The sequence below is a fragment of the Paralichthys olivaceus genome, chromosome 9 (genome assembly GCF_024713975.1).
Source record: "Paralichthys olivaceus isolate ysfri-2021 chromosome 9, ASM2471397v2, whole genome shotgun sequence".
Classification (NCBI taxonomy): Eukaryota; Metazoa; Chordata; class Actinopteri; order Pleuronectiformes; family Paralichthyidae; genus Paralichthys; species Paralichthys olivaceus.
Window position 1 is genome coordinate 17,738,302 of NC_091101.1, and position 26,392 is coordinate 17,764,693.

Here is a 26,392-nt window from a genome sequence, read left to right on the forward strand (position 1 = left end):
CAGGCCAAGGGAACAAGCTAGGCCACCGCACCACACAGCACACGGCTAGATAAACAGAAGGGCAGATGCAGCTAGAAAAACAAGTAGGCTAGGTCGCTCATGTGACTACACAAAGGAGGCGCAAAAAAGGCTGCACTGTGAGGAACTCATTTTGTCATATATCTAAACATTTTGACTATTTAACAGTATAAAGTGTTGTAAAAAAGGTAAGGGAATGGAGAATTAATAAGTGTTTATATCTCCGAGCTGTAGCATTGTTAGATGTATACAAAAAGCTAGCATTGCTTCACCAACAGCATTCAATTATGTTCACTATAATTCAAATAACAAAACATTTCTATGCTCCATTCAAAGAAAATGAAACAGAGATTATCATGCACATTTTTCCATTTATCTCCCTCCCTGCCGTGCCTGTAGGGGTTGACTCCTACCTTACAGTGTAATCATCCCTAGCTGGTTACACTTCATGTAACGTGAACAAGCGATCAAAGTCCAGATTGTGTCAAACAGGTCTACAAGTAGCCTCAGAAAACACCCATGACTACGAAGAGGTCTCATCCAAGTTAATCCAATCTCCAGGAAAATTCTGGGCAGGTGTAAAAACAAGCTTCAAGTTGCTGAACTCTTAACCCTTGCTCTGCTGCCGGCCAAAACCTAATGGGGATTCAAAGCAAAAACAGATCCTGCCGCAGGCCTAGTGACGGCTCTGCACCCTTTGCTCAGCTCAAAGGGTTAACAATACAACAGAGTGACGCTGCTAGGTGAGGTAACCAGACACCGCCTGACTGCCTGCTACCAAGAGCAACGCACTAGAAGCCCTGGACCGGTGACAGCGGTTGCGGAAACAACCATTCAGACTAGACCACTTGGCTCTCAGTTACAGAAGGGACAAGAGAATGGAGCAAAAGAAGAGGCCACTTTAGAGGGGAGGGGCCGAGGGACAAGACAATGAGATGCTAAACAGAGAGAGTAATCTTAGTGCCTTGCTTCGCAATACCACCAACCTGACAGACTGGCTGAGAGCAGTGCCTGTGAGACAATGGTTTGAGTAGCACAGGTACAGCTAAATGCTTTGCTTGTTCACATTCCTAACATCCAAACGAGTCATTTATATACTGTAGACATTCAAGAGGAGCAGGAAAGGCACGACAACGAGCTTTAAGACTGTTGTGAATGGAGTGGGGATCACAAGACAAAACCCAAATTGCTGCCACACCTTAATAATGATGGCATCAGAATACAAGAAAGTGTGCATTACAATAACCTATGTGTACAAGCAGTAGGCTATCTTCCAAAAAAAATAAAAAACGATCTTTATTAACAATTATTATCCACAATCTTTCACTAGTAAAAGCAGTCTATTATTTTAGTCTACTTCCACATTTAAAAACACAATGAGCTCTATTTTACAACCAAGCACAACACATGCATCTTTGCTAGTTAAAGATTGACACAGTTGTCATTTTGGAATGAGAACCCATGGGTGTGTTGGTCTTACAGGTATAGTCGGGTGCATTGTTGGCACATTTCTATCTTAAACTCAGTGCACTTTGACCAACAAAACCTTGTCTGAAATTAGTGGAGCTGTATTTCACTGTTAATCTAAGAGCTCACCATCAATATGGTAATTTGCACCTACAGAGGTGTTATTTTTCAAATGTCATGCTTGAAAGAGACCCCATAAGAGAGACATGTTATCAGCATAGCCATCAGTAGGTAAATCTTTCTATTGGTTTGAGAATGTAGCTGGGATCCGTGTCATACACCAAGTGTAAATGTCATAAGCTCCTTGATTCACTTGAAAAGTAGATCATGGATGTCTAAAATCAATCACAATATAAATTTGCCAGATCGTCCATCCCTTAGTATACGGCAAGTTCTGTAACCTAACAGGAAAACACAGTATAACCACTCACAAACACTGACCTATCTGCAGTATATGTGCTTTGTGTCCTGTATTCTAGTCAGATAGGCCACAGTTAAGGAAGTTTAAACCTGTTTCACCAAAAAGAAACAATACTCGGCTTTCACCAACCAGATGTCAAATGTAACACAGGAAATTCATATCAAGTCACAACCAAAGCAATGCCATTTAGTCCTGAACTCACCCACAGGTAGCATTTCAATTTAAATTGCCCTTAACTGATTCCTGGTAAGTTCATGATCAGTGAACAATCAATGGTTTCAGGATTTGAAAGTAGGGCACCCTTGAGGCCTAAGGGGTTGAGGTGCTGACAAGGAACCAAAATATCTCTGATCTACATGTGGCTTTTTATTTCCCATCTCTCTCTTCCTTTATTTGCTGTTACCTCTCCGCTGTCAGTTATCAAACAATGACACACAAAGCCTCACAATAAACATTTCTGAGAATCTGAGGTACAAATACCATGGTTTTACTTCTATGAATCTTTTTTCTATTTTTGCAGTGGGTATTATAGTCAGAAATTAACACCTGTACATTTTCTGAGTCCCTAAAATTAAAACGAGACAAATAAATCATGAATGTCATCACTCAAAAATGCTGCTCCCACTCATTCTTGAAAAAATGGCCAAACAAAACCGAAAAAGTAAAACATAATTCTGCAGATCTCACCATTCATATTGGATACGACACATATCTTGCAGGGGACTCAAATCTTTACGCTTCACTTTGTCTCAAGGACATAAAGCTGTAGCCTACAGCTTCTCTAAAGTCAGAAAAGGCTGGGCTACTTCTATCATCCAATGAAACAGTGTGTCTGGTTTTATTAAAGGGTTTAACCATATCTACCTGGTTGAGAATGAGACGTGTGCAATATTGATGAAAACATTGTTGACCAGCGCAGCTCTTTACAGTGATCAAATCAACATCAATTATTCTTAAATATGCCTATTAAGAAGCACACTAGTGAGAGATCACAATTATCAATATCCAATAAAGCAAGATTACAATTGTATTTTACTTTAAAATAGTAGATTCAAAATAACTTTGATGGTACACAGACTTGTAATAGGATGAATGGTGTCACTTTCATTCCCTGGAATCGTGAGGATATCCACTGTCCAACTGTCTTTCACTTTGGCGAATGGAACTATGCAGTTGCAAATCTTTTGTTTTCTTTCCATGTACTCTTAATCACTAGCATTGTGAGCCCAACAAAAATATTTCCACTGGTGGTAAGTCTTGCTTTAATACACAAGAGTGAGCCTATATTTTTAGGAGTGACCCACAGGAAGCACAGACAGCTAATAGAAACTGGGACTATTCTGTATCTCACTCCCACTGCGTGTCCTCATTAGTCATACAGCTTTTTTATTTTGGGGGACAGTGGCTTCTCTTTTGATCCAGTTATGCAACACAGCAGGCATGTACTTGTAATGTGAGAGTGTGTTATGTTGTCAGGAATAGTCGAGCCCATGAAAACATAGACCCCAATAATACACTGCAGGAGGAAAATGAAGACCCCGGTTTAACTACATCCACAAATCTCTTTAATGCACACTAATGTGAGTTTGATGAGGGTGCATGTTTAACATTTCCTCCACTGCCCTCCTCCCATTTCCTACATGCAAAGGCCTTGGTGTCATTACACCACTTGATAGTGGGGCAGGCCAGCATGTGGAAACACCCACCCCCACTGCCATTCCTTCGAACTGAATGAGAGACTTGGCGTAAAAGACTTGGTGATGCTCCAGCAGGCATCCTGCTGCAGCCTGTGTGCTCTGTTGCGGCTTTTTGTAGTCTTTAGTGCTGGCCCTCCATCAGAGGTCCCTGGACACCCGGGCCCCAGCCCCTGAGACGACCCTCTAGGCAGTTTGCCCAGCATAAACTAGCATTCACCCTCCACTTCCGCCACCTGAGCTGTCCTTGTACAGCTCACTGGTGGAACCTCCTGCTGATCTACTGATGACAGATCTCAGGTCGCCAGTGGGGATTCAGGAACTCAATCCCTTGCCAGTGCTCAACTTGTGTGTTTAGAATAGTTACGCATTGTACACAAACAGATAAGTGTCCTTTGCTGGGTAACAAAGAGGGAGCAGAGCTGAAAGCATGATTTGGTATGGAACACACAAAGGTCCCCTTCAACTAAATTCATCATTATTCAACATGCTGCCCGAGTGGCCAGGCATGCCAGACAACATGAACTCACATAGACAAGAAGGAAGCATTGTAAACTGCATCTGGTAGCAAAGGGAAAAACTGCACTGCAATGTTGTCGGTCTTGATCTCAGCCTGTGTGCTCCTGTGGCTTAGCTGCGTGCCAGCTGATCCTCACCGACCCTGTTCCGTCTCACTTTCAATGACCTTGAATCGTTATTGGACATTTAAGTCGTGTGTCTTATTGAATGTGAAAACAATATAGAGTGTGAGCATGCTGCAACTTATGCCCCGGCACATTCCTGACATAGTCCGACCTGACAACTGAGCCTGGATCTAAAGCTTACAATATCCTTCCCATTGTTGTTGTAGCATTACCACAGCACGCTCAGGTACAAATGAACAGAACTGAGAAAATATGCTGCCGCCAAAGTGGCTGTGATGCCCAACAGAGTCATACTTCACTATAACAGAAAGACAGAGGTGCCATTATGTGAAATATACTGTAAAATTGAATTAAGACTTACAAGGCCAGGCCTCACACTAAATCTGGTTTAGTCTGTAGCGAACACACACATGTGGTAAGAGAGATGTATGTTTCAAGTGTGGTGTGGCAGTGACGCACAGGTGGAACTTAAAATGTTAAAGAGCTGACGTTCACTGTCGAAAGCACCAGGCTGACACACACCTGTTTGACCACACCTCTGTGTCCCCACCTAAAGCTTTAGGTTACATAAGAACAGACAGTGATTGTCCAACATGTCTGAATGAGTCCCGATGCAGATACAAAGCAACATGAGGCTCCTTCATTCAGATCTGTGTAGAAATGAAGAATCCGGGGCGTGAATTAGATATGAAACCAAACTCCTGTGGATCCAGGTAATGACTGGAGAGTACCACCGTGTTCATTACAGCAGGGGTGAGGCTAGCACATGTCTGCCAAGGTGTTCCCACGTCAAGGCAGCTTTTTAAAACACGTTTGAACTTACACTTGATTCTCGTGTTCTGGTACACGAGGGGAACATGGTTCTTCGTCCTGTAACTTCCCCGCTGTAGTAAAACTAGCTAAAAGGATAACCACCCCGCTACAGTCACAACAAACACTTTCTACAACGTCCCTCGGTCGTTTTCAGTGACTCATCGTTTCCCACAAACTTCCCTCCTCGCCTCACCTCACTGGAAAGAAGCTGTGGTTGTTATTTCGCTGTCGCAGCCGGTAGTTTCTTCACCCAGCCATTAGGAAGTTCATGCGGCTTCTGCTGTGCTGCTGCTGCGGTCTCCTCGAGCCCATCCCCCATCCATCCACACACAGACACAAGTTTGTCGGTTTCGCTCTCAACGTCTTTCAAGGAAAAAACTTCCGCAGTGGAAGTCGAGCTCGCACCTTCCCGCTTCAGTCACCTCTTCCCATCGCTGTCCGGCTCCGTGGAGCAGCTCCGGAGGGGACCGGGGAGTTTGACCGGGCTGGAGGGAGACGGCGGCGGTTAGTTTGCCCGCCTTCTTCCACTTTGACTGCTCTCTCTCTCCCTCTCCCTCTCCCTCTCCCTCTCCCTCTCTCTCTCTCCCTCTCTGGGCCTGCTGCTCCAAGCAAGAACCGCCCCTCAACCAAAACACTTCCGCACACCAGCAGCCAATCAGAGGCCGTAATACAGATCGTTTCCCTCGTTCGCGGCCGGAGCCTGTCACGCGCCCGCAGGTACACCGAGGTGGAAACTCGTGGTTTCAGAGCGACTTCATAAAACGGTGTGAAAATCCAACAGTGACCCAACAATGAAGTGATCACACTCACATTCTTACATCTGCTGTTCCATCATTTTACAGGCTATGCTAGTCTAATGCACAACTTTGTGTAGCTTCAGGTATTTATCTTGAAATCTGTATTTATATTTGGTTTAGTTACTTGTGTCTTTCAATCACCTTATACTTACAATATTTGTACTATCAATATCTCCATTAGCACATACTTCTTTACAGTGACAGCTTTGTAGTATTTCTGGTGGCCAGACTTTCATCTCACGGCAGTGTATTTATTCTTTAATGCCCTTGTGTTCGACTGTTTTGTGTGCAACTGGAGGGCTTAATTTCCCTCAGGATCAATAAAGTATCTATCTATCCATCCATCCATCTGTAAGTATTGTCTTTTCATACACAGCCTGGTATTCTATAAATTATTCATGTGCACCATGCAACTCAGCAGTTGTCCATAAACAAATCAAAGTCCCCCTCCAGTGAAAATCAAGTTTTTACCATGTCCACCTTTACCATATGCCATATGTAGAAGTATTTCATCCCTAAGGGCATGGGCACATGAGTGCAAAGCGAATATCGCAGGTCAAAATTCACAAAAGATGAACACCACATTGAAGCCACATTGCGATTTGCTCACCACAGAATGCAAATGTCGTATTCACCCTTTGGCACATCAGATCGGAAGTGAACGTGAGGCAAAGGTTCGTAGATTCATGTATGTGTGACCGAGCCGTAACTCTGCAGTAAACAAATGCAAGTCTATCAAAAAAAGGACTAAATCAGCTAAGGTTTGTGATGTCACAACCTTAAGAAAACAATCCTGTCAACTTGTGGAAGTTAATATTTTCCATTTAAATCAAACCTTTAATTTGAACATGATGCTCTAGTTTATGAGTTATACATTTGTCTATAAAAGCTTCCCACAAAGCCTCAAATTTAATATTAGATATTAGATAAAATGTTTTAAGATCCATTTTGGATTGGATGTACTCCTGTGTGATTTGAGACTGTGGGGCCATTACCTTCAGGCCTGTACTGAGCAATGATGGTGACAGTCTGTCCGGCTCTCTTCAGTGCTGCAGCCGCCTGCTCATGTGTGGCATTCCTTAGGTTCACTCCATTCACCTGCAACAAAACAGAAACTTAGCAAGAAAAGTTTCAGTGATGCAAAGGTGTGCCACTTCTTGAGAGTTTTGGAGGAAACAAATTCAGCTCGATGGACCAAAGATTATCCTCAGACTGGATGGCTTCAGTTCAGCCTGTGGAGATAAGATCTGCCCTCAGCATATGAGGATATAACATTAATTATGACTAAATAAGAACCTTTTACACCTTGATAGAACATTATTTTTATATGATGTGTAAAAACAGGGATATTTAGGGCAACATTTGAGTCTGAAAAGAATAAGGGTTATGAAATACAATTCAAGGAATTTAAACATGTAATTTATTGGATATTGATTTACAAAATTCCCATGTCTGGCAGATCTCTCCTAAGCATTCTATGAGTTATTGTGAAATGAATATCTTGCTCAAGGACATTTCACCAGGGCAGATGTTTGCTGGCTCCCTAAACACCGAACCATCTTTATGCTATCGTCATTACTCTGACAGCAGGAGTTGACTGAAAATCTTCCAGAAATGTTGTTGATGTGGATAAAAAAAGAAAACACCTGAGGTTGAGATACTGACCGACAGAATCCGGTCGCCCCTCCTCAGCTCGCCACTCAGATCAGCTGGCCCTCCTGCAAGGATGAAGGAGACAAAGATGCCTTCTCCATCCTCCCCACCGACGATGTTGAAACCCAGGCCTGTGGAGCCTTTGTGCAGCAACACCTTCCTTGGCTCCCTGCCAAACAGAGTGACACGTTGAAGGTCAGGGCAGAGAACCAAGAAGAGATAAGTAGAAAGAGATGAAAAATATAGATGAAATAGACAGAGTGCAAACCAAGAGGTAAACAGAGGCTGTATCCCACAACAGCCATTCTAATGGTTTACAATGTGTATGATCCCAAAACATTGAGCGCACTGAATATAGGCAGCTACAGGCAGGCCTACAGATTAAAGAACCATGATACTCGATCACCAACAGGTGTAGTCTGCAGCTCTCTTACTTTACCAATGTATCAAACTCATTTTCATTCCACAATCCAAACTCTAACACACACAAATCACCAAATTAACTAACTATTTAAAGGAGACATTTTATGCTCATATCCAGGTTCATGATTTTAATTTGGGATCTTACTTGAAAAGTTTTACATGCTCTAATGTTCAGAAAACACATAACCTGCTGCAGCTCCTCCTTTAAGCCTCTGTCTGAAACACTTGGTTTTAGTGCCTGTCTCTTTAAGACCCGCCTCCAGACAAAGCCCAGTCTGCTCTGATTGACTGGCTGGTCCACTCTAATGTGACTGATCAAGTGCATCTCGGAAATGATGGCCTCCACTCTCGCTTTACCTGGCTTTGTTCGGGGATGTGTCAGAATAGCCACTGGGTGTATACAAAGGTGGGGCATTGTGATGTTTAAAGATATCACATGTGACACCACAATGTCATATGACATCACAATAATGTTAAAGTATCGGTCAGACTGACAAGGCATTTCTGGAGCTTGGTGTTTTCTATGAGAGAGAAGTGCTCCCTTCACTGCCTACTTTGGGCCTTTTTACTTGCAGACATTTTACATATATAAAAAAACCTATTACACACTAGATGGAAGAATGGAAAAAGCATCATGTGTCTCCTTTAAAGTTAGGACAAAGGGTAACTATGACTCCAATCATGATAGAGTTAGATAAAGCTATGCTAGTTTAATTAGCTCAAGATGGACATGAGGACAGTAATAAAACAAGGTCTGAAGTGATATCATTACACTCCTACTCAGTCAACTATTCACTATACGCCAGTAGAAACAATGATTAACCACAAAACAATCATGCTGTAATCATGTTGCTAATAAAGATAATTTGGATTTCTTTTGATTACCACAGTGCACTCATTAATATGTGAGCTATGGCACAAGCCGCCACACGTCTGGATCCAAATGCTGGTCATCAACAGACTGTAGCACTTTCTGCCCATGCATGTCAGTCTCATTGCAATGTACACACTTAAAACACCCACTCGTAATAATGTGCACAGAAACAATGAGCTGCCTTCTGCTTGACAGACTCGCTGAAGCTCTGCTTTAGCTTTAGCCACCATGACTCATCCTCCAGCAGGGTAATCAGACTGCCTCAGCTTTAAGATGCTAGAGAGGCTAAACCGCTGCTATGGTCCAGCAAAAACCCACTGGGAACACACTTCATTGGAGTGCAAATACACACACCATAGGAAGCTCAACCCCCCCACCGCCGCCACCACACACACATGTGCGCGCACACACACAACACACACACACACACACAGTTAATATACAAACACACACATAAGCTTAAACACAAGCATGTGCACACGCATTAAACACACGGTTTCTTTTCTAAACAGAAAACACTGCATGGTTTCCATTAGTGGTCTACTCTTGCAGTACTCAGCCTGCGGTCTCCAGGAACAATTCCTACTCAATCCCTAATGGCTGAGCTCGAACTTGCTGTTAAGACAATTTCCCCAACAATGGCAGCTGGGGCAGCATTCCAAACATTGAGAATCATACCCAGAACTGACTGGAAAAAGTCCTGATGACTGCATTAAAAGAGATGAGGAGCAAATGGAAAAATCCTAAATGGTAAAACAGTGCCTTCAGAAAGTCTAACCAGACTGTTAAAGTGCACTCATTTGTAATTAACTGTACTTAGATGCAGAGTTTTTGCAAGACCACAAAATAAGATGCATGAGTAGCGACTCTGGGTCTGCAGGATTCCTTACATGAACCCTTATATTTGTACAAAACAGAATCAGGGACATTTGACGAGGCTTAAAACATTTGATGCATTATGTTCTTGCTTTTTTCTACAACCTTTAAGATATTTTAGCACCAGATATTAAAAAATGACAAGCAGCAACTGTCTTTATGCTACAACAACTGACTTGCTTTCAAACAAGCCAAGCTTAAAATAACTTTGCTTTCCATCTGGAGCTTTTCATCCCAGCTCGACAAGGCACACAGATCTCCATGGTTACCTTAGGATCCGGATCCGGTGCTTGCTTCTGAAAGAGCATTTCCTAACTGTGCGTTCAGGCAGGCTCCTCACCAGCGACATGGAAGATGAGATGTTGACCGTGAACATGGTGGCTATGGCACATCGCTCACCTCACCTCTTACTCCACAACCCCTCTGCCTATCTGGCCTTCCCCTGAGAGAGGAGTGACAATTTTAGAAGCTCCTGTGGGGGCCTGATGTTCCCTATCTCATCCTTGTGTGCTGTGATGGGAAACAGCTCCTCTTCGGGCTGTCAAAAACACTCTGTCCCAATATTCGCCTGCAAGCCAAGTCTTAACTTTTAACCCTACCGCTTCCAGGAAAACCATCTTTGTTCCATTCTGCAGGAGGAAACCAAAAACTCCCCTGACTCACATCTGGAATAGCCAGGACTGCTTTACATCCAGAGCGTCGGGACTCAGGTGTGCATCCACCTTTGGTTGCCTTTCACAATCTGCTCTCCCCTAAACTTTGCTCGGATGCTGCTCTGGGTCCAGCCCCCCCCTTGAGTACAGCACAACAGTATTTCTGTCTGTTAGCCTGGCCCTCCGGAGACGAGGCAGACAAACTCTTGCTAATTTGTGTGAGTGTAATTTGTACAAGCGGACTTTCACAAGTCTCAGGCCTTTGATTTGAAGACCCCAAAAAGTGATCTGGTTGCACGGGGGACAATGAGTGACTTATTTGGAATATCTAAACACTTCAGTCCAGAGTCTTTTTGTTATCTTGCAGTCCTTCTCCCCATAGGCAGCATGCACGTGTGTTCCTGCATGCAGCGCTGGTCTGTGTGATGTGTATCACCAGGACATTTTCATGGAAAGTGGGAGTGAATTCCTACTCTTTAAAAATGCAGCTATCAAGTCCTCCCTCCCTATCACAAGACCTCCCTCCCCTCCCCTCCCTTCCCCCCTTTGCCTTTTCATCCATGCTAGGAATGTAAACAGTTATAGGGCGGTAAAAAGCCTTTCTCTCTGCCCAGCCATTTCTCCTGCGACTCTTTTCTCTAATTCAAATCCCACCACTGTACCCTGTGTGTCTCAGTGTTTTGAACTGAGGCGGTTGCAGCTCAGTCCTAAAGCAGTGAATAGATATCTGGGCTGCGGGGTTCAGTGGGTCATGCTGCCCTGGAGTCAGCCCAGTAATTGGCTCTGCTTGGCTGATTAATGGTGGACACTGCAGATGGACGCCATTTTCCACAGACAGACACTGCCTCTCACAGCACTTTACCACTCCCTCTCCCCGAGTGGATCACGTCAGCTTATGGAACGATAAACATACAGATAAAATGAAAAAGCTGCTTTTTTTCAGCCATAGATTTTCATTGTCATTCTCTCTCCTTTTAATGCACCAGAATTTTCCTCTAATTTCACAAAAGGAAAATGTATTCACTGCTAAGGTGATAGACAGTTAAAAATGTTTCGTGCCTCTCAGAATAAAATTGGAGCGATGAATGATTAACACCTAAGACGAGTACTCTGCTGAATCTGCTGTGATTATTTGTATTTTAAACTCCACTTTGTGCCTTCGCAGCTTTTAGAAATGCCGTCCAAAGGTCATAGCGCCGCTCGCAATTGATGACTGAATTCTTGTGCTAACCCAGTCAAAGGTTTTGTGTTCGTGCGTGAGACACATAAAGTTACTGATTAGCTCACTTGCTGCTGCTGTCCTCCAGCTTCTGTATTTACACAAGCTGTTGCTGAACAAAGTGGCCTAACTACAAGCATTGTTGTGTATATAACAACTACAGCCATGACGAGCTAAGGAGAGACACTTGTTTAGTGATTGTGCATGTATGTTTACACTAAACATGCATATTTTATCCAAGAGGTTTGATCTGTTATCAAGTCCAGTTTTGAAAGAAACACAGAGGGAGCTGTGTACAGTACTGACATACCTCCAGGAAGGGGGTAATATCAGATGGAGAAAGGGAGGGTGTCTATGATGACACCACTGAGGGGGATGTGCAGATGGGCAGAGGGCGATACAAGCTCTGACTCATTCCTCACCACCAGCCTGCTCCACTTCTGCTTACTATAGAATCCATCTAAAATAACCCCTCCTGGTCGGAGCCAATGGCGAAGCTGCTAGGGCCAAAGGGAGGTGTCTTCCATCTGCCTGTCAGACTGATGGAGTCGGATGCTCATCTGCCATGACTGGGATCAAGTTGGTTGTCGAACATGATGTCGAAAACCATGCCACTCTTTTTCTGATTCCACAGCAGACATGACACACAGACCCACCACGGGCGACCAGGTGCGTGCATGGTCATGCACCTGTGACCTGTAGTCTGATGCACAGAATGTTTACGTGTGTCCATGTCACAATTGCACATTGCACTTGAAGCTGAAGCATCTGCGTGCGGGCTCGTGTGTGCCAGCACATTATGAGCAAATGTCTGAGTGTACAGTGCGTGTGTGTGATTGGTGCTGGCAACATGGGGGTGTGAGAGGGGTAAGACCTAAAAGCATGGCCTGGTTTTCTCAGCATGCAGATGAATCATGACAGCTGCAGGACTGTCTGCTGCTACTGCTCTCCTGGCCCGCACCGGATCAGACTCTTACTCCCCATTATATTTATGGTAACAGCAACGCTCAGTGTTTATATTTACATACACAGAGCAGCAGGCAAAATAGTCCAACGCTGCAAAGCAGAATATTTGTGTTGGGTGGCTCCCATAATCCTTCCCATCCTCCTGTACAGTCGTTTTTTCTAAACACCACAATCTGCCTTAATTTACAGCCAAACGGGAAGACCAGATTCTCTGCTCTTCTCTCGTCTTTCTTACACACATCTAAACACACTCACACACGTAGAAAAAAGAACATACGGGCATCTGTGTGACATTTATGCTACACAAAAAAAGAAAACATGTACCACAAACACATTACATGAAAGCAAGGGTTGACAGAAAAATTGGGGTATTTAGCCATGATATATTGCATGAAGGATAAGATTGGGATTTAATGTAAATAAATATTAAAAAACAGGGGCTATTTTGCACAGTTGGCAATGCCTAACAGTGAAACCAAAAACCACAAGCACTGCCATAAATATCAGGTATATTATTGTCTTCAGCACTAACCATCAGTGAAAGTAACTTGGCGCAAGATAGAGGCTTAGTTTTATCTGAGCATCCTGACAGATGGAATTGAGCAGCTTGTGGGAGCGTGAAGCCCTTTCGGCTGCACTCCTGTGGAGATGTGTTTGTGAAGAGCAGGTACGACTCCATTTTAAACTGTGAAGAACAGGCCACTATTGTTTGAGCTTAATAGATGTGAGCAGAGTAGTAGAAAATTAAAGGAAAAGCAATGGCTACTGGTAGGTCATTTAAAATGTGAAAAGTAGCAGTAGTAGTGTATGTGTAATAAAACACACCCACAAAGGGCAAGAAAAAATCCGCTCGTTGTTTTTTTCATTTCTGCTGCACAGCTTATTTGCTGTTGTTGTTACAATTTTACTTGTGAAGTCGTGAAAGAAGCAGAAGCTGCATATGCGTTGGATACTGGGTATGTCATACAAACAGTAAAGCAGCCACACACTTTAAGCACAAGCAAATAAAAGCAGTAAATAGACATGAGGTGGAGGAAACATTTAGATGCAAACATACAGACAGAAAGAGACAGAAATATTAAAAGAGTTAAAAGGAAGCCCTACTTAAAAATGAACAAATATATCAACCCACCACCCCTCTCTGTGCCTTTCCTTTCCTTTAACCTTAAATATCCATTGCTCATCTCCATCTGTTTCCTTTTGTGTGATTTATGTGTCAATGTGTAAACAAACTTCTGGTGAAGGGAGGTGGACTCTGTCCCTGTCTGGTCCTACTGCTGTCTGCTGCCAGATCAAAAATGCTGAGCTAGAGTGGAGGGTTAGCTAAGCAAGGCGTGATGGACTAGGTTAGTACCTGCCAGAGAAGGGGAGTGGACCTTGGCACAAGGGAGCAGGGGAAGGACAGAAGCCTCTGTAGAGGGCCAGGGGCCCCTTGCTGTCCCCAGGTTTGTGGATGACACTGTAAATAGGCTCAGCCCTGCTGTGGGGTACAGGAATCACAGTGAACGGGACAAGTGTAGGACACATATAAAGCACACATACCAACAAAGATGCAACAAATGCACATACAAGTCATGTAGACAGCTTGGACAAGGACATTACAGAACCACACAGCTAATACTCATCCAGTCACATCATTCACTCCACACAGACATGAATAAGTGCCTGCATGCCGTCACACACAGAGAGAATCCAGCCGCCTCCCGGAAATGTGGGCTAAGATGACCTAAGGCCTCGTGGGACACTCCAATCAAGCTCCTATGAATGCTACTTGTGATCCAGTATTTGGATACAAGGTCAGAGGTTAAATCTCAGTCATAACAAGTACAAGAAGTGACAAGAGGCCTCTCTCAGCACACAGCCACCACACACTACTCAGCTAGTACGCAGCACCATGACCCTGATGAGATGAAATGTGTAAACTAAGCATTTGTTCCACTTCATCAAATGCAAATATGTGCACAGATCATCAAAGGAACCATGAAGACACCAAAATAACAAAATGGAAGCGGCGAGAAACAAAAGGAAACTTATGAAAACTTAAAATTCATGTTTTAAAAACCAATGTAGCCCCATACAACTGTGCGCTACATGTTTCCTTCACAACAAATTCACCAGCAAATACCAAAAAGGCTTTTAGCTGATCTCCAGAGGGAAACCATGTGCTGGGATTTTGTTAAATCTGCATTCATAGAGGCTGTATGACAAATGGAAAGAGAATAATTTATGGAGGAACTGTGATCTACCTTGTGAAATCTTCCTCCCCGAGCATGTGGCGGGGAACTGGCGAATACCTGGACGGGGTAACCTGGGGCGGCGGGTACACAGGCTTAGGCTCCATTGCCCCCATGTAGTTGTGGCTGACGTGGTTGTCCACCATGGTGGGGAAGGCTGGAGGGAGGGCCAGGCCAGTAGGGGGAAAGAGAGAATGATTACCACACGGGTGCATCAGGACAACTTCAACAGCTCAGTAAAAAATAAGGTCAGTTTACCACTTCCATCCAGACACAAACCAGAGGGTCATAAAGGCCTCAAACACTGATGACATCCCTTTAAGCTTTTTGTAGTCAATTGTGCAAATGTTAGCATAATAACATGTTCAAACCAAGATGTTACATTATTCCTGCTTAACATCAGCACGTTAGCATGTTAACATGAGCATTTAGCTTAAAGTACAACTGTGGCTCAGAGTCACTATAGCGGCTTGAGCCTTTGTCAGAGTATCACATCCACCCATGGACTGGAGATAAAGATAGTCTATAGAGTCTATATAAATATCTTTACATCAAGATATGTGTCCAACATTTTGATAATATTATACAAAAATTCCAGTTTGTAAAAACTTGGATGTTATTCTTGAAGTTTTAGGCTTTATTGCTCTTATAGCTCAGTTGCCAACATGGTTGTTGAGATGTGGGAATACAGCACAAAACAGCAATATTCCTTTAGCGCACAGGCAAACTGTAGGAACACAACTGTGGTATGTATTTAAGTCCAAGCTGAACCCAAGAAGTCTAAGTTTGCCTGACCTGTGAGTTTTTTAAACAATTTTTAATATTTTCTGATCATCTGACTACTTTTTATGTATTTGGTTTGCCAGATCTTAGCAATCTACCTGGTGAGGATGGTATTATTATTATTAACAAAAAATCTGAATTAAGAAGAAAATGTTCCCTCTGAATTTCCATTCTTGATGAAGGCAGCTAAGCATGATAAAACAGGGTCTCCTGTCTGGATCATCTGACCACAGGTTGCACTGTCAGAGCTAACGGAGTTAAGTCTGCATTAAGGGCTTGTTTTAAGCTCAGACAACTGCAAACATTCAGAATGTACAAAGAGCCCTCAGTAGCCCCCTCTGATACTAAATCACTGTTGTGTGGAAATTGGAGATGCTGCAGCTCAAGATCGTGGGCTCTCATGAGCAGGTGGGATGTGAGAAAACGTCCACACTCAGTGGGAGGCAGAGAACTGCGCTTCTTGTTGTTGTGGGAAGGATCATGCGTGTGTGTTTGTATGTGTGTGTGGACAAAAAGTCACTATATTCACTATGTGGGTGTCTGAGCATAGCAGTTTTGGGGAGAGAACAGTGATCCAACAAAAAAATGTATGTAGGCCAGCTGGAAAAATCTCTGATGAAGAAAAATCTGAAGGACCTTGACTTAAAAATCACTCTTTAGTTTACGTCAAACATTTTATATAAGTAAACCTGTTGTAGTTATCTGGCTACTGACTATGTATTTGTGAATGTAAATTTTGATCTCTGACTCGGACGGTGTATAAATAGAATTAGCCTTGCAACAACAAGATGAGATAGATACGTACTGCTGGAGTAGTCTGGTGGGGCGTACATGTCGTTGAGATGCACAGGGCCCGGCTTGGCCACCTTGAGGTAAACCATATCAGAGGTGTTCTTCAGGGCAGCCACGGCTTCCTCATGACGCACATCCTGCAGCACGATGTTGTTCACCTGAATGCGAGGATTGTCGAGAAAAGAGAGGGAGTGTTAAGGAAAAAAAAATTACTGTAACAACACCTGAACATCTCGTGTCTTGGCTGCATTGTGACAACATCACGCATCACGCCATCCATCACATCAGCCAACACAATAATGAATCATAGCTCAGAGGTATTGGAAAAAAATTGTACATTTCAACGACAGAGTGAAAGGTTGGTGTGTTGTGCGGCAAGAACAGAGGTCAATAGCTGTAGACAGAGGTTTTAAAGATGCTCTACAGATGTCTTAAGATTATTTCCTGGAAACGTGCTGTCAGTCAAAACTTTTTTAACACCTCATATTTTAGCAGTTTTTCTTTAACCAGAAGCAAACAGCTCACTGCACTGTCGATAACACGTTAGAGTACAAGGAACAGGTACAGTACACTATATGTGAAATTAAGTGTGGAAAACTTTAAATAGCATGGATCAGTTGCAGTGGATAACACACTACACTGTATATCTGTGCCGCAATTGATGTTGTCTGGATGTTGCCAACATGTCTGCCAAACAGCTCTCAAGCAGAGCTAGATATCGTTTCATGTAAGGTAGAGGACTAAAATCTTTCCTTTGGCAAAAATGTTTAACACAACTTTTTATATTTCAAGTGAGTTCCTACAGTGACAGCTGATATTGGTGTGCATTAGCTGTCAATGGTAAATGATGACTTAATTTGTTCTTAACTCAAATCAAGTGGACTAGAGCGGTCGATCCTGTATAAAACAAGTTGAAGACATGTAGCATGATGGCTTTTAGTGATACAGGCTGAAGCTGGTGAACGGAAACATGTGATTTCCGCAGTGATATGAATACGTTATGTCCTACATGCTCCACCAAGACGTCATCCCTCACATGAACGTTACAGACATTTTCGTGTTGTCCCCCTGTTGTCCCCCTGTTGTCCCCCTGCCACTCTCATATTGAGCGGATGGGCCTTTTTATTAGCCCATGCCATGGGACAATAAATTATCGATCATGCACAAAGTCATAAACGCTGATGTGTGCTGCATGTCTCACTTAGCTTAAAATGACAGAGCAACCAACCAGATAATGCAGTGTAGTTAACATGTCCCATAAACAGTCAGTCATCTACAGAAAGCAAATACTGTACCCGCCTGGTAACAGCAATACATGTTTGTAACCAATCCTGACATTTTTTTTTTTAATTTGCCAGTGAACTAATTAAACCTAAAATGAGTTCAGTTTGATGTGAACACTCGATATGTGACAGAGTCAGAGGAAGGGTCAGACTCATACAGCTAGCAGGCGGTCTCCAGTCTGCAGCCGTCCATCTTTTTGCGCAGCTCCTCCCTCTATGATCTTGGTAATATAGATGCTGTTGTCTCCTGGGATATGCTGGTTCCCAATGCCTCCAGCGATACTGAATCCCAGCCCTGGTGGAGAAATACACACAATCAGAAAGTCAAGACATGTGAACACAATGACCTTCGGTTTTTATGTTTTAGATGTACTCTATGTCTGCGTATGCAGCCTCTCAACTGAATAATCACATCTTAGTCAATACTATGTTAAAAGTCTTTATTTAAGTACACTTTTTCAAAATTGAATGCTCGTATTTATGTCTGAAAACATTTCTTAACCTAAAAAAAATTGTTGTCATTCAGTATTCTACGTATCTCCTAAAAGGATGTATGCAAATTAACTTTTACATTTCTCTCTCTCTTCTCTGAGTGTGTGTTGTGTTGTCTCTGACCTTTGGGCCCTTTCAGCAAGTTGACTTCCAAAATCGTCTCGGGTGGCGCCTGCCTCCGTCGAACCAGCAGCCGCACAACCGGCCCTGCCTCCTTCAGTGCCTCCACCGCCCGACTGTGAACCACCTCAGACACGTCCACGTCATTCACACGCAGCACGCAGTCATTTACCCTGTGGAGGGAAACCTTTTAATATATACTGTCTGTCGCACACACATCAGCTTGTCAGTCAACAGCAAAAGAGTTTCTTAGCTGCACAAAGGCAGGGAGGGGCCCTACCATGGCCAATGTAATCAGAAACCCCCAAAGCATATGAAAAAAGATCTCCATATCATAATTTTTTGCATGTTTCAGGCTTTGGTTTTCCAGTGAATCATAAATCTGAGGAACCACACAGAGCCAGGGTGCAGAGGGCTGTAGAAACTCTGCCTCCCACACAGCACTGCCTGGCGGGACACAGTGGTAGTGAGCATTAAAGACGAGAGAGGGGAAGTTAGGGAAGAGAGGAAAGAGCTTGGGTAGAGTAGATGGAAAGAATGAGGTGAGGAGGAGGAGGAGAAGGAGGAGGAGGATTAGGGTAACACGGTGAGAATGGGAACTTACCCCAGTCGTCCATCCATAGCAGCAGCTCCTCCGGGGATAATCTTGGTGATGAAGATTCCTGGATCATCAGGAATGTGGGGATTGTCTATTCCTCCAGCAATGCTAAAGCCCAGGCCAGAGTTCCCCTGCACACACATTATGATTGACACTTTCAATAAGGAATAAAAAACAACAACAACAACAACAACAACAACAACAACAACACACACATTTACATGTGCCAAATGTGGACTCAAGGTCAGAACAATATGGTTCTTAAGTGTATTGGTATCTCAGAGGAAAACATGATCGATGCAGACCGCTGCAGGGATTTCTACAGGCGTTTCTGATGTTCATCTTTGTCGACACGCATGTGTGTGTGTGTGTGTGTGTCCTTGCATGTGACAAAAGATAATGCCATGCACTCCATTAGAGGAGGGCACTTCATTCAAAATGTCATGCTCATTCCATCAACCTACAGAGAGGCATCAGTGTTAGAGACGTTAACAGAGAAGTGGATTTATGATCTAAGGTAGAGATGACCCAAGAAGCATCATTTCTATTGCATGATACAGAGCCTCTCGCTCTCTGCAGGAGACGGGCACTACCACCTCCCTGTGTTCCTGTTCCTGGAACGACAGAGGACCCATTTGGATCCAGCGGGTCCAGGCACACTGCTGCATGTGACAGCCGTGGCCAGAGACAGGCAGCAAACAAGACAGCTGAGAAAAGACTTCACTTTATTATTTTCTATAATTAATGAGAAACAGTCGAAACAAATTAGGACAGAGGGAGGCTGAGGTCTCCCAGTGTGCTGCTCTGCAGCTGAGTTGAGTACACTGGGCCTTACCACCAAATGTTCCACACCCACAGACCTTTTAAAGTGTGACTTTGCATAGTTTATTCAAGCCCTCTGCTTGCGGAGATGCCACTTAGAGTGTGAGGGGCAGAAAGATACTGTGCATTTATCAAGGGGTCGGAGGTGCATTTATATGTGGGTGGAATAATGAGAGAAGAGACATATAGCTCTGCCACTACAAGCTGAAACACAGCTGACAAGTGTAGTGGTGCCTGCTGAACAATTGAACAGGAGTGCACTTTATATTTCTGGCGTCTGCTGACGACATGTGCATCAGGATTATGTAAAAAGAGACTCCTTATCTGTCTTATTCTGTCCTTATACTCGGATGACATCACATAAAAGACTTGTGTCTTGCTGCGGTGATTTAACAGTCATAACCTCAATAACAAAACTCATATCACATAATATTTTCCTATATTATATTAGAGATTTCTTCATTTTTCTTTAGGCTCAATGACTGTTTACTACCACCTAGTGGAGAGAAATCTACCCATCATGCAGAAAATACATTATAAAATGAAAAAAGATAACAAGCAACTCACCCTCTCTAAAATGATCTCTTCGTATTTATACATCCCATCACTGCCATTTACCTGTCAAAAGAAAAAAAACAGAATGGTTGGTTACATCACTGAGCCTGAATCATGTCATTTTCTAAAAATACATTGAGCAAAAAAGAGAAGCAATTTTTTCAGATAAATCGAAAACATATGAGACACAAGAGACACAAGCACAGACTGAAGACAGAGAACCATGAATATTATCATTGATAAAATATGCACAACATGCATTCCCCTGATTGTTTTATTAATTAAAAACACCACTATGGATTTCTGTTTTTTTGTAATCCAAAGCATCGTGCTTTTCATAAAATGCACATGCACTGTGACACTGAATGTGCTGCTGCAGAAGGCACATTCCCAACAAACGGGCAGGGTCAATGGGATAATGGATGTTGGTCCACATGGCAAACCAAATGTTGCTAACAGGAGGAGGCCTTATCATCCGCACATGTAAACATGCTCCGACACGGAGGGAGTGTGAATGAGAGACATGTATACTGTACAGAGAGAGAGAGAGAGAGAGACAGAACAGATACTTACATAAGGGCCTGCATCTAGTGAGTCTGCGTTGACGATGATGGGGGGAGGGTTGGCCTGTGAATATGAACAGATACACATTATCTCAGTGAGTGTGTGTGTGCGTGTGTGAGGCTGGCAGCATGCAGACATAATGCGGTACGCACACTGCCACTTGGGAGCAAAGTGAACGGATGCCACGGGAACAGTCAGTGAGTCCCCTTGGGGCTGAGGCTGTGTGTGTGTGTTTGTGTGTGTGTGTGTGTGTGTGTGTGTGTGTGTGTGTGTGTGTGTTTGTGTGTGGTAAAGGTGTGAGGACTGACAATGAGGACTGGGGCAGAGAGACCGCTGCTTATTAACCGCCTCAGCCAGACGTTCCACAGTTACCTCATAAAAACAAACTGGCTCGTGTTCTAGCTGTTGGGACAATACGTCTCATCCCACATCAGCTCTTCATTTTCACTTTCACACACACAGATATAACACTGTGTAATGTCACATTCAGTGTGCAAGAGATTACTGTTCAGTGACCATTCAGTTGATACTGCAACACGACATTTGCTTATTTGTATACATCATTCTAGGTTTGTGTTATTGGAAGTGAAACAAGCGGATTGATCAGTTAGACAACTGATTGTTCAGTTATTCAGCATCAGTTTGAATAATAAAGAGAAAATACCAACATGAGCTCATTTCTTAAATGCAAGGCTTTTCTATAGACTGAATAATCTTTCAGTATTGGTTATACATGTTTATAAGATGTCACTTTGGATTTTAGGACATTTTTTATGGGACTATTTTACTGTTTACTGATATCATGCAGGTTGTTTGATTATTTAAATAATAAAAAATTAATAGTGTGCTAAATGTGTGCTTCACCAGGAAGTACTGTTTTATTCTGGTAATAGTTATGATGATAATTTAATTGTTGTTTTCCATTTCATTTCAAAAGGAAAAAAATGTATATATACAACTTTTATTCTTTTTGATCATATTCTTAAGATAAGGACTTTGTCCATTTTTTTATTTATTGTAAAAAACATTCACCATTTCAAACGATAATGTTTGTTTAATGTTTTCTGTGAATTCTGAAATATTAGAAAAACATATGACTTTAAGAGTAAAAGTCAACTGAAAATATAATGTATAATTAACATGGTTTCTGTTGAGACTTTTCTTGATCCTGGATAGTTTTTAATGTTTCCCTCTGAGACGTGAACACTGCTTTCATGGAAACACTGACACTTCTCCTCCTGTGTTTGTTCCAAGGGTCAAATGTTAAACGCAGACTAACTACTGGCAACACTGACGCTTAGTTTCAGTATCAGTTGAACCAAACCCAAGTTTCACAGTTCAACTCTTCAGCTCGACTCTATTATGCCACCTGGTGTTTCTTTTCTCACTTCAGAGCAGCTGTGAGCTGAGGCCAGAGGAGATTTGTCCGAGTGGAACGTGTGAAGGAGGAGAAGCTGGTTGGTTTTGGAGCAGCTCGACTGGCTGTCTACTTTTTTATTGATTTGACTATGTTGCCCCCTCCCCTCCCCTCACCCATTCATCCTCTCACCTCTGGTTTAATACATGTGGATATTTTTAGATTAATTATTTAAATGTTAGAACTTTATAAAATTAAGGCTGATTCACATTACAAATTTGTTTCACAGACTCCAGTAGTGAGCCCCACTTATATTGTTATGTGTTGGTATTGATTTTTTTTTACATATAATATTTCCTGAGTTTTTCTATACACCCCTGTGATCCTTTTTAATCAATTATTATCAACTATTTTTCTTACAGGCATGTACTTCATAGAGAGCGATATAGATGAAATCCTCTTTCAAAGTAAATGTAATTTTATATATGAAACAATATACATACTAGATATAAGTAGATTGTTTACTGTATCAACTTAAAATATAAATTTTTTTACTTTACTTTACTCACATTGATCATATACAAATCAGACGTTGGCATAAGCAGCTTTTTGCAAAATTACTCAAACATACAGAAATATATTCAAGGGATATATAACATCACATGATTTTATACATCATCATATCTTATATAATGAGAAAATTATAGTCAACTACTCCTCTGATCTATGTAGCCTGCTATCAATTTTATATCCTAGTCTTTTTGCATTGCTATTACTGTATACTGCTTGACAAGTGACTTCAGCGGAGGCTGTCGCATAATGTCGATACCTCAGCATCCATGAAATAGTCGAACACAAAACACACCCTTCAAAAGATTGCTTTGATCAAACCCGTTCATCACCTCACAAGCTGTTCAGGTGTGATTTCATTTCTCCACGCTGGTCATTGAGCGAGTTCCCCGGTAATGAAGGTTGCTCTTGAGATAAACCTGAGCCGTAGATCTGACCCGCTCTGCTCGGCGGTGATGTGCTATGACTCTGGACAGCTGTGGCTGGGAACACCCCTCCCTCCCTCCCTCCTCCCAACCCTCCCTTACAGTCAGCACAATCAGGCCTTGGTTGTAATCTGCATATGGCCGAACAGATGCTCACGTCTGTGCTTGTGTTTGCACAGTCCTCATTTTTGCTCTGCACTTTTTCATCTTGGACCCCAGCTCACAGCACACACCCAAAATCTAGGAGAGGGTTTAATAGTCAAACAAACGTGTGGAGTCACATCCACAGCAGCCATGTAAGTGACAGGCACTCCTGAAACCAAAGCCCAAACAGAGAGAAGTGATGAAACAGCCTGAGGGCTACTGTTGTCCCTTGGTGACGGACTAAACCACTGAATCAACTACTGAGACCACATGTGACAAAACACACCTATTACAGTATAACGCCTGCAGTGCTCGTCAGAGTGAGTGTCACAGAGTACCGATGCAGCACGATTTGATCACTGACGCTACAAGGCCGGCTGAAACACAATAAACCCAGCAGTCGTAAAAACAGCAGTATTATCCAGGCCTGGGATTGCTGCCGTTAATCCCTCTATCTGAATCTCACATAACAAGCAAACAAAAAGGAATAATGGAAGATAATCTCAGCATGAATAATCTCAACATGAGTTTGTTTAACCTTTTTTACTCAGGTAACTTGGATTAGATTGGATTACCCCCCCTCCCTCCTTGGCGCTGTGGATGATACTCTCACTTAGCAGACAGCTCATTAAAGACCGTGAGATCTGACCGGCACTGAAGTTTTATGACACATGGAGGAGGTCTGTGCGGTAACGGGCCCACAGAGGACGAGCAGAGGACAAACACTAATTTATAGTATCTGGGAGGCAGGTTGAGGATCACAGTCAAGCTGTGAGGGGAAGACAAAAGCAGTCTCTTATTGATTGATGTCAGTCCAGGATGGGATGGAAATGCCTGTCAGTGACTCGCAGGTGAATGTGGGTCAGAGAACTTGATGTAATTCAATAGGTAAAACAGTAAAAGGTTGCAGATTTGGACTTAATCCCGAATTGAATTTCAATAATGCAGACTTTAAACTTGATTTGAACTTGACTACTCTGGAATATGAGCAACCAAAGGCCATGCAGGGCACAACACAGCATGCAATTTTTAAATGTTAGGCCTCCTCATGGAAAAGACAAGGTGTTTGCTATGAGTAAAAACCCAATTTACACCATAAAGACCTTATAGAGTTGCTCACCCTAACCCAGCTTTATTTACACCCGTTATTACTCAGCTTGCAGGTGACTACATCACAGAATGTCAGCAGGAGAGCTGGTTGGAACAATGGATTGCTCCACATATATGGCACGTACCAGGTCGCAGCCATTTCCTATCTACTGCTAATACTGATATAAATACTTTTGCCAGGTTTGTCTAAGCTGGTGTTGGTGAGGACAAGTAGGTGACCTTTCAGCTTGCTGGGTGGACTCTAAATAAAACGGTCACGCTTTATGGATGGTATTAACACCTGATTTAGATGCAGGCCACCTGATCCAGTCCTACTCTCAGCACAATTCAAGCTTTACTCTGGTATTTGTACCTTGATTGCATATTAATGTCTTGTTTAAATGTGGCTCTATGTTGTTCACGTGTGGGATGGACAAATATGTCAGGGATCAACCAAATCTAGATGTGATCATCATATTTATAAATTTCTTTTGAGTCATTAAAGGCTCCTGTCACAGTTTTACTTCTGCCCACCTGCAATGCAGATTGCAGACGTACAGTAGCTTTGGTATTAGGACCATCCGCTGATAAATGGAAGCATGTGAGCATAGTGGACACAAAGAGCTCCTGTACAAACAATGACAATGAGTCCAGACTGCCTCCCCAGCATGAGATCATTACAACAAGTCCCCACTGACCACCAGGAGTGATGAAAACTCACTCGCCACAGTCCTTTCTTTCTCTCACTCCCTCGTCTTATTCACCCATCTGTTCATAATAGTTTCCTCTTCATCAATCTATCATCTTGCTCTTCTGTCAGCTGAGATTGTGTATCTGTCTCTTGTCTCCATCACCGTACATGTGTATCATATCCCTTTGGCATTACACCACACAACACTCACTTGGCTGCAGACCCCCAGGACAGTAAGGCAACAAAGACTCCCACTGAACCTTGGCAAGTGCGAGGCACAGGCTTCATCCAAATTGTTAAATAATCAATGTGTCCCCATGGTAACCGGTACTCGCACACTATTGGTAGGCTGTCCCGCTTGGCCACCTCCCCCTGCTTCACCTCTCAGGGCTCTCACTGCAGCTAATGCAGCTCTGTGCTCGCACATGCCTGGCCATGGGCTGGATGTGGCTGACTGCCTTCAGCACTGCCTGTCCACATCACACACACACACACACACACACACACACACACACACACACACACACACACACACACGCACACAAGCTTTTCGAATCCATACGTCATCAGTTAAATCAAAAGGAGCAATGTTCAAATATTATGGCATCACTTCAGTGTTTATTATCACATGGTTTGTCAAGCAGCTCTGGTGGACATGATTAAAAGGTTTCACTCTGTGTGTTGGCCCTGTGATACGCTGTACTGCCCCTCTCGCCTAATGTAAGCTGGGATTGGCTGCAGCCCCCCTGGCCCCCATGACTCTACAAGGTTAAGCGGTATAGATAAAGGATGGATACATGTAATGAACTGCCTCCATATAATAATGTCTTTATATTTTTTGTTGTGTAACCTAAAGACCAAAAATCATTCCGCAAATAGCACAAATATGTACAAATGTTGGTCTAATTAGTTTTTCTTCTGCGTGATGACAATAATGTCACAATTATAGGAAACAGGAAATAGAGGAAAGTTAAGTCCTCTTCTTCACCAGTCACCTATTCTTTTTTTGAGCTTTCAGAACCTCGTCTTCCTGGCAGGTCGAGCGCAGGGGAAGAACAAGAGGGTTCAGCATGTGCACGGTGACGGCATGCTGACAGGGCAATATCCCCTTCCTCCTTAGCAAACATTTCCACATCAGCTCCTCTCCCGACAAGGCACACCGACATGACAGCTCATTCTCCAGAGGTGACATCGCAGTGAAATATGACAGTCAGCCCCGCTCAGATGAGGCACCCAGTCAGTCAAATCATATAGCTGAAGCTAAAGGAGGCTCTTCCTGGTCCTAAAGTCAGAGCTTACAGCAGACTGGAGAACAAGGCATGCTACAACGTCCTCAGGCTATCTAGATATGTAAC

At 43.0% G+C, this 26,392-nt stretch overlaps 1 protein-coding gene across 6 annotated transcripts in view; it reads right to left on the bottom strand.

Moving 5' to 3' along the window:
• The window catches only part of dlg3 (discs, large homolog 3 (Drosophila)), a 74,484-nt gene that overhangs the window by 10,539 nt on the left and 37,553 nt on the right, over nucleotides 1–26,392 (bottom strand). For 4 of the 6 annotated variants that reach the window (XM_069532183.1, XM_069532184.1, XM_020079961.2 and 1 more), the window contains 9 exons: nucleotides 20,771–20,824; nucleotides 20,210–20,260; nucleotides 18,827–18,951; nucleotides 18,226–18,395; nucleotides 17,769–17,905; nucleotides 16,341–16,485; nucleotides 14,765–14,909; nucleotides 7,520–7,676; nucleotides 6,850–6,952 (listed from right to left, as the gene is read on the bottom strand). In XM_069532183.1, coding sequence (XP_069388284.1) covers nucleotides 6,850–6,952; nucleotides 7,520–7,676; nucleotides 14,765–14,909; nucleotides 16,341–16,485; nucleotides 17,769–17,905; nucleotides 18,226–18,395; nucleotides 18,827–18,951; nucleotides 20,210–20,260; nucleotides 20,771–20,824 — 1,087 coding nt within the window. Of the gene's footprint in view, nucleotides 1–5,250; nucleotides 5,670–6,849; nucleotides 6,953–7,519; nucleotides 7,677–9,949; nucleotides 10,072–14,764; nucleotides 14,910–16,340; nucleotides 16,486–17,768; nucleotides 17,906–18,225; nucleotides 18,396–18,826; nucleotides 18,952–20,209; nucleotides 20,261–20,770; nucleotides 20,825–26,392 lie in introns of those variants that run through there. The other 2 variants (XM_069532185.1, XM_069532186.1) reach the window with 2 other exon arrangements.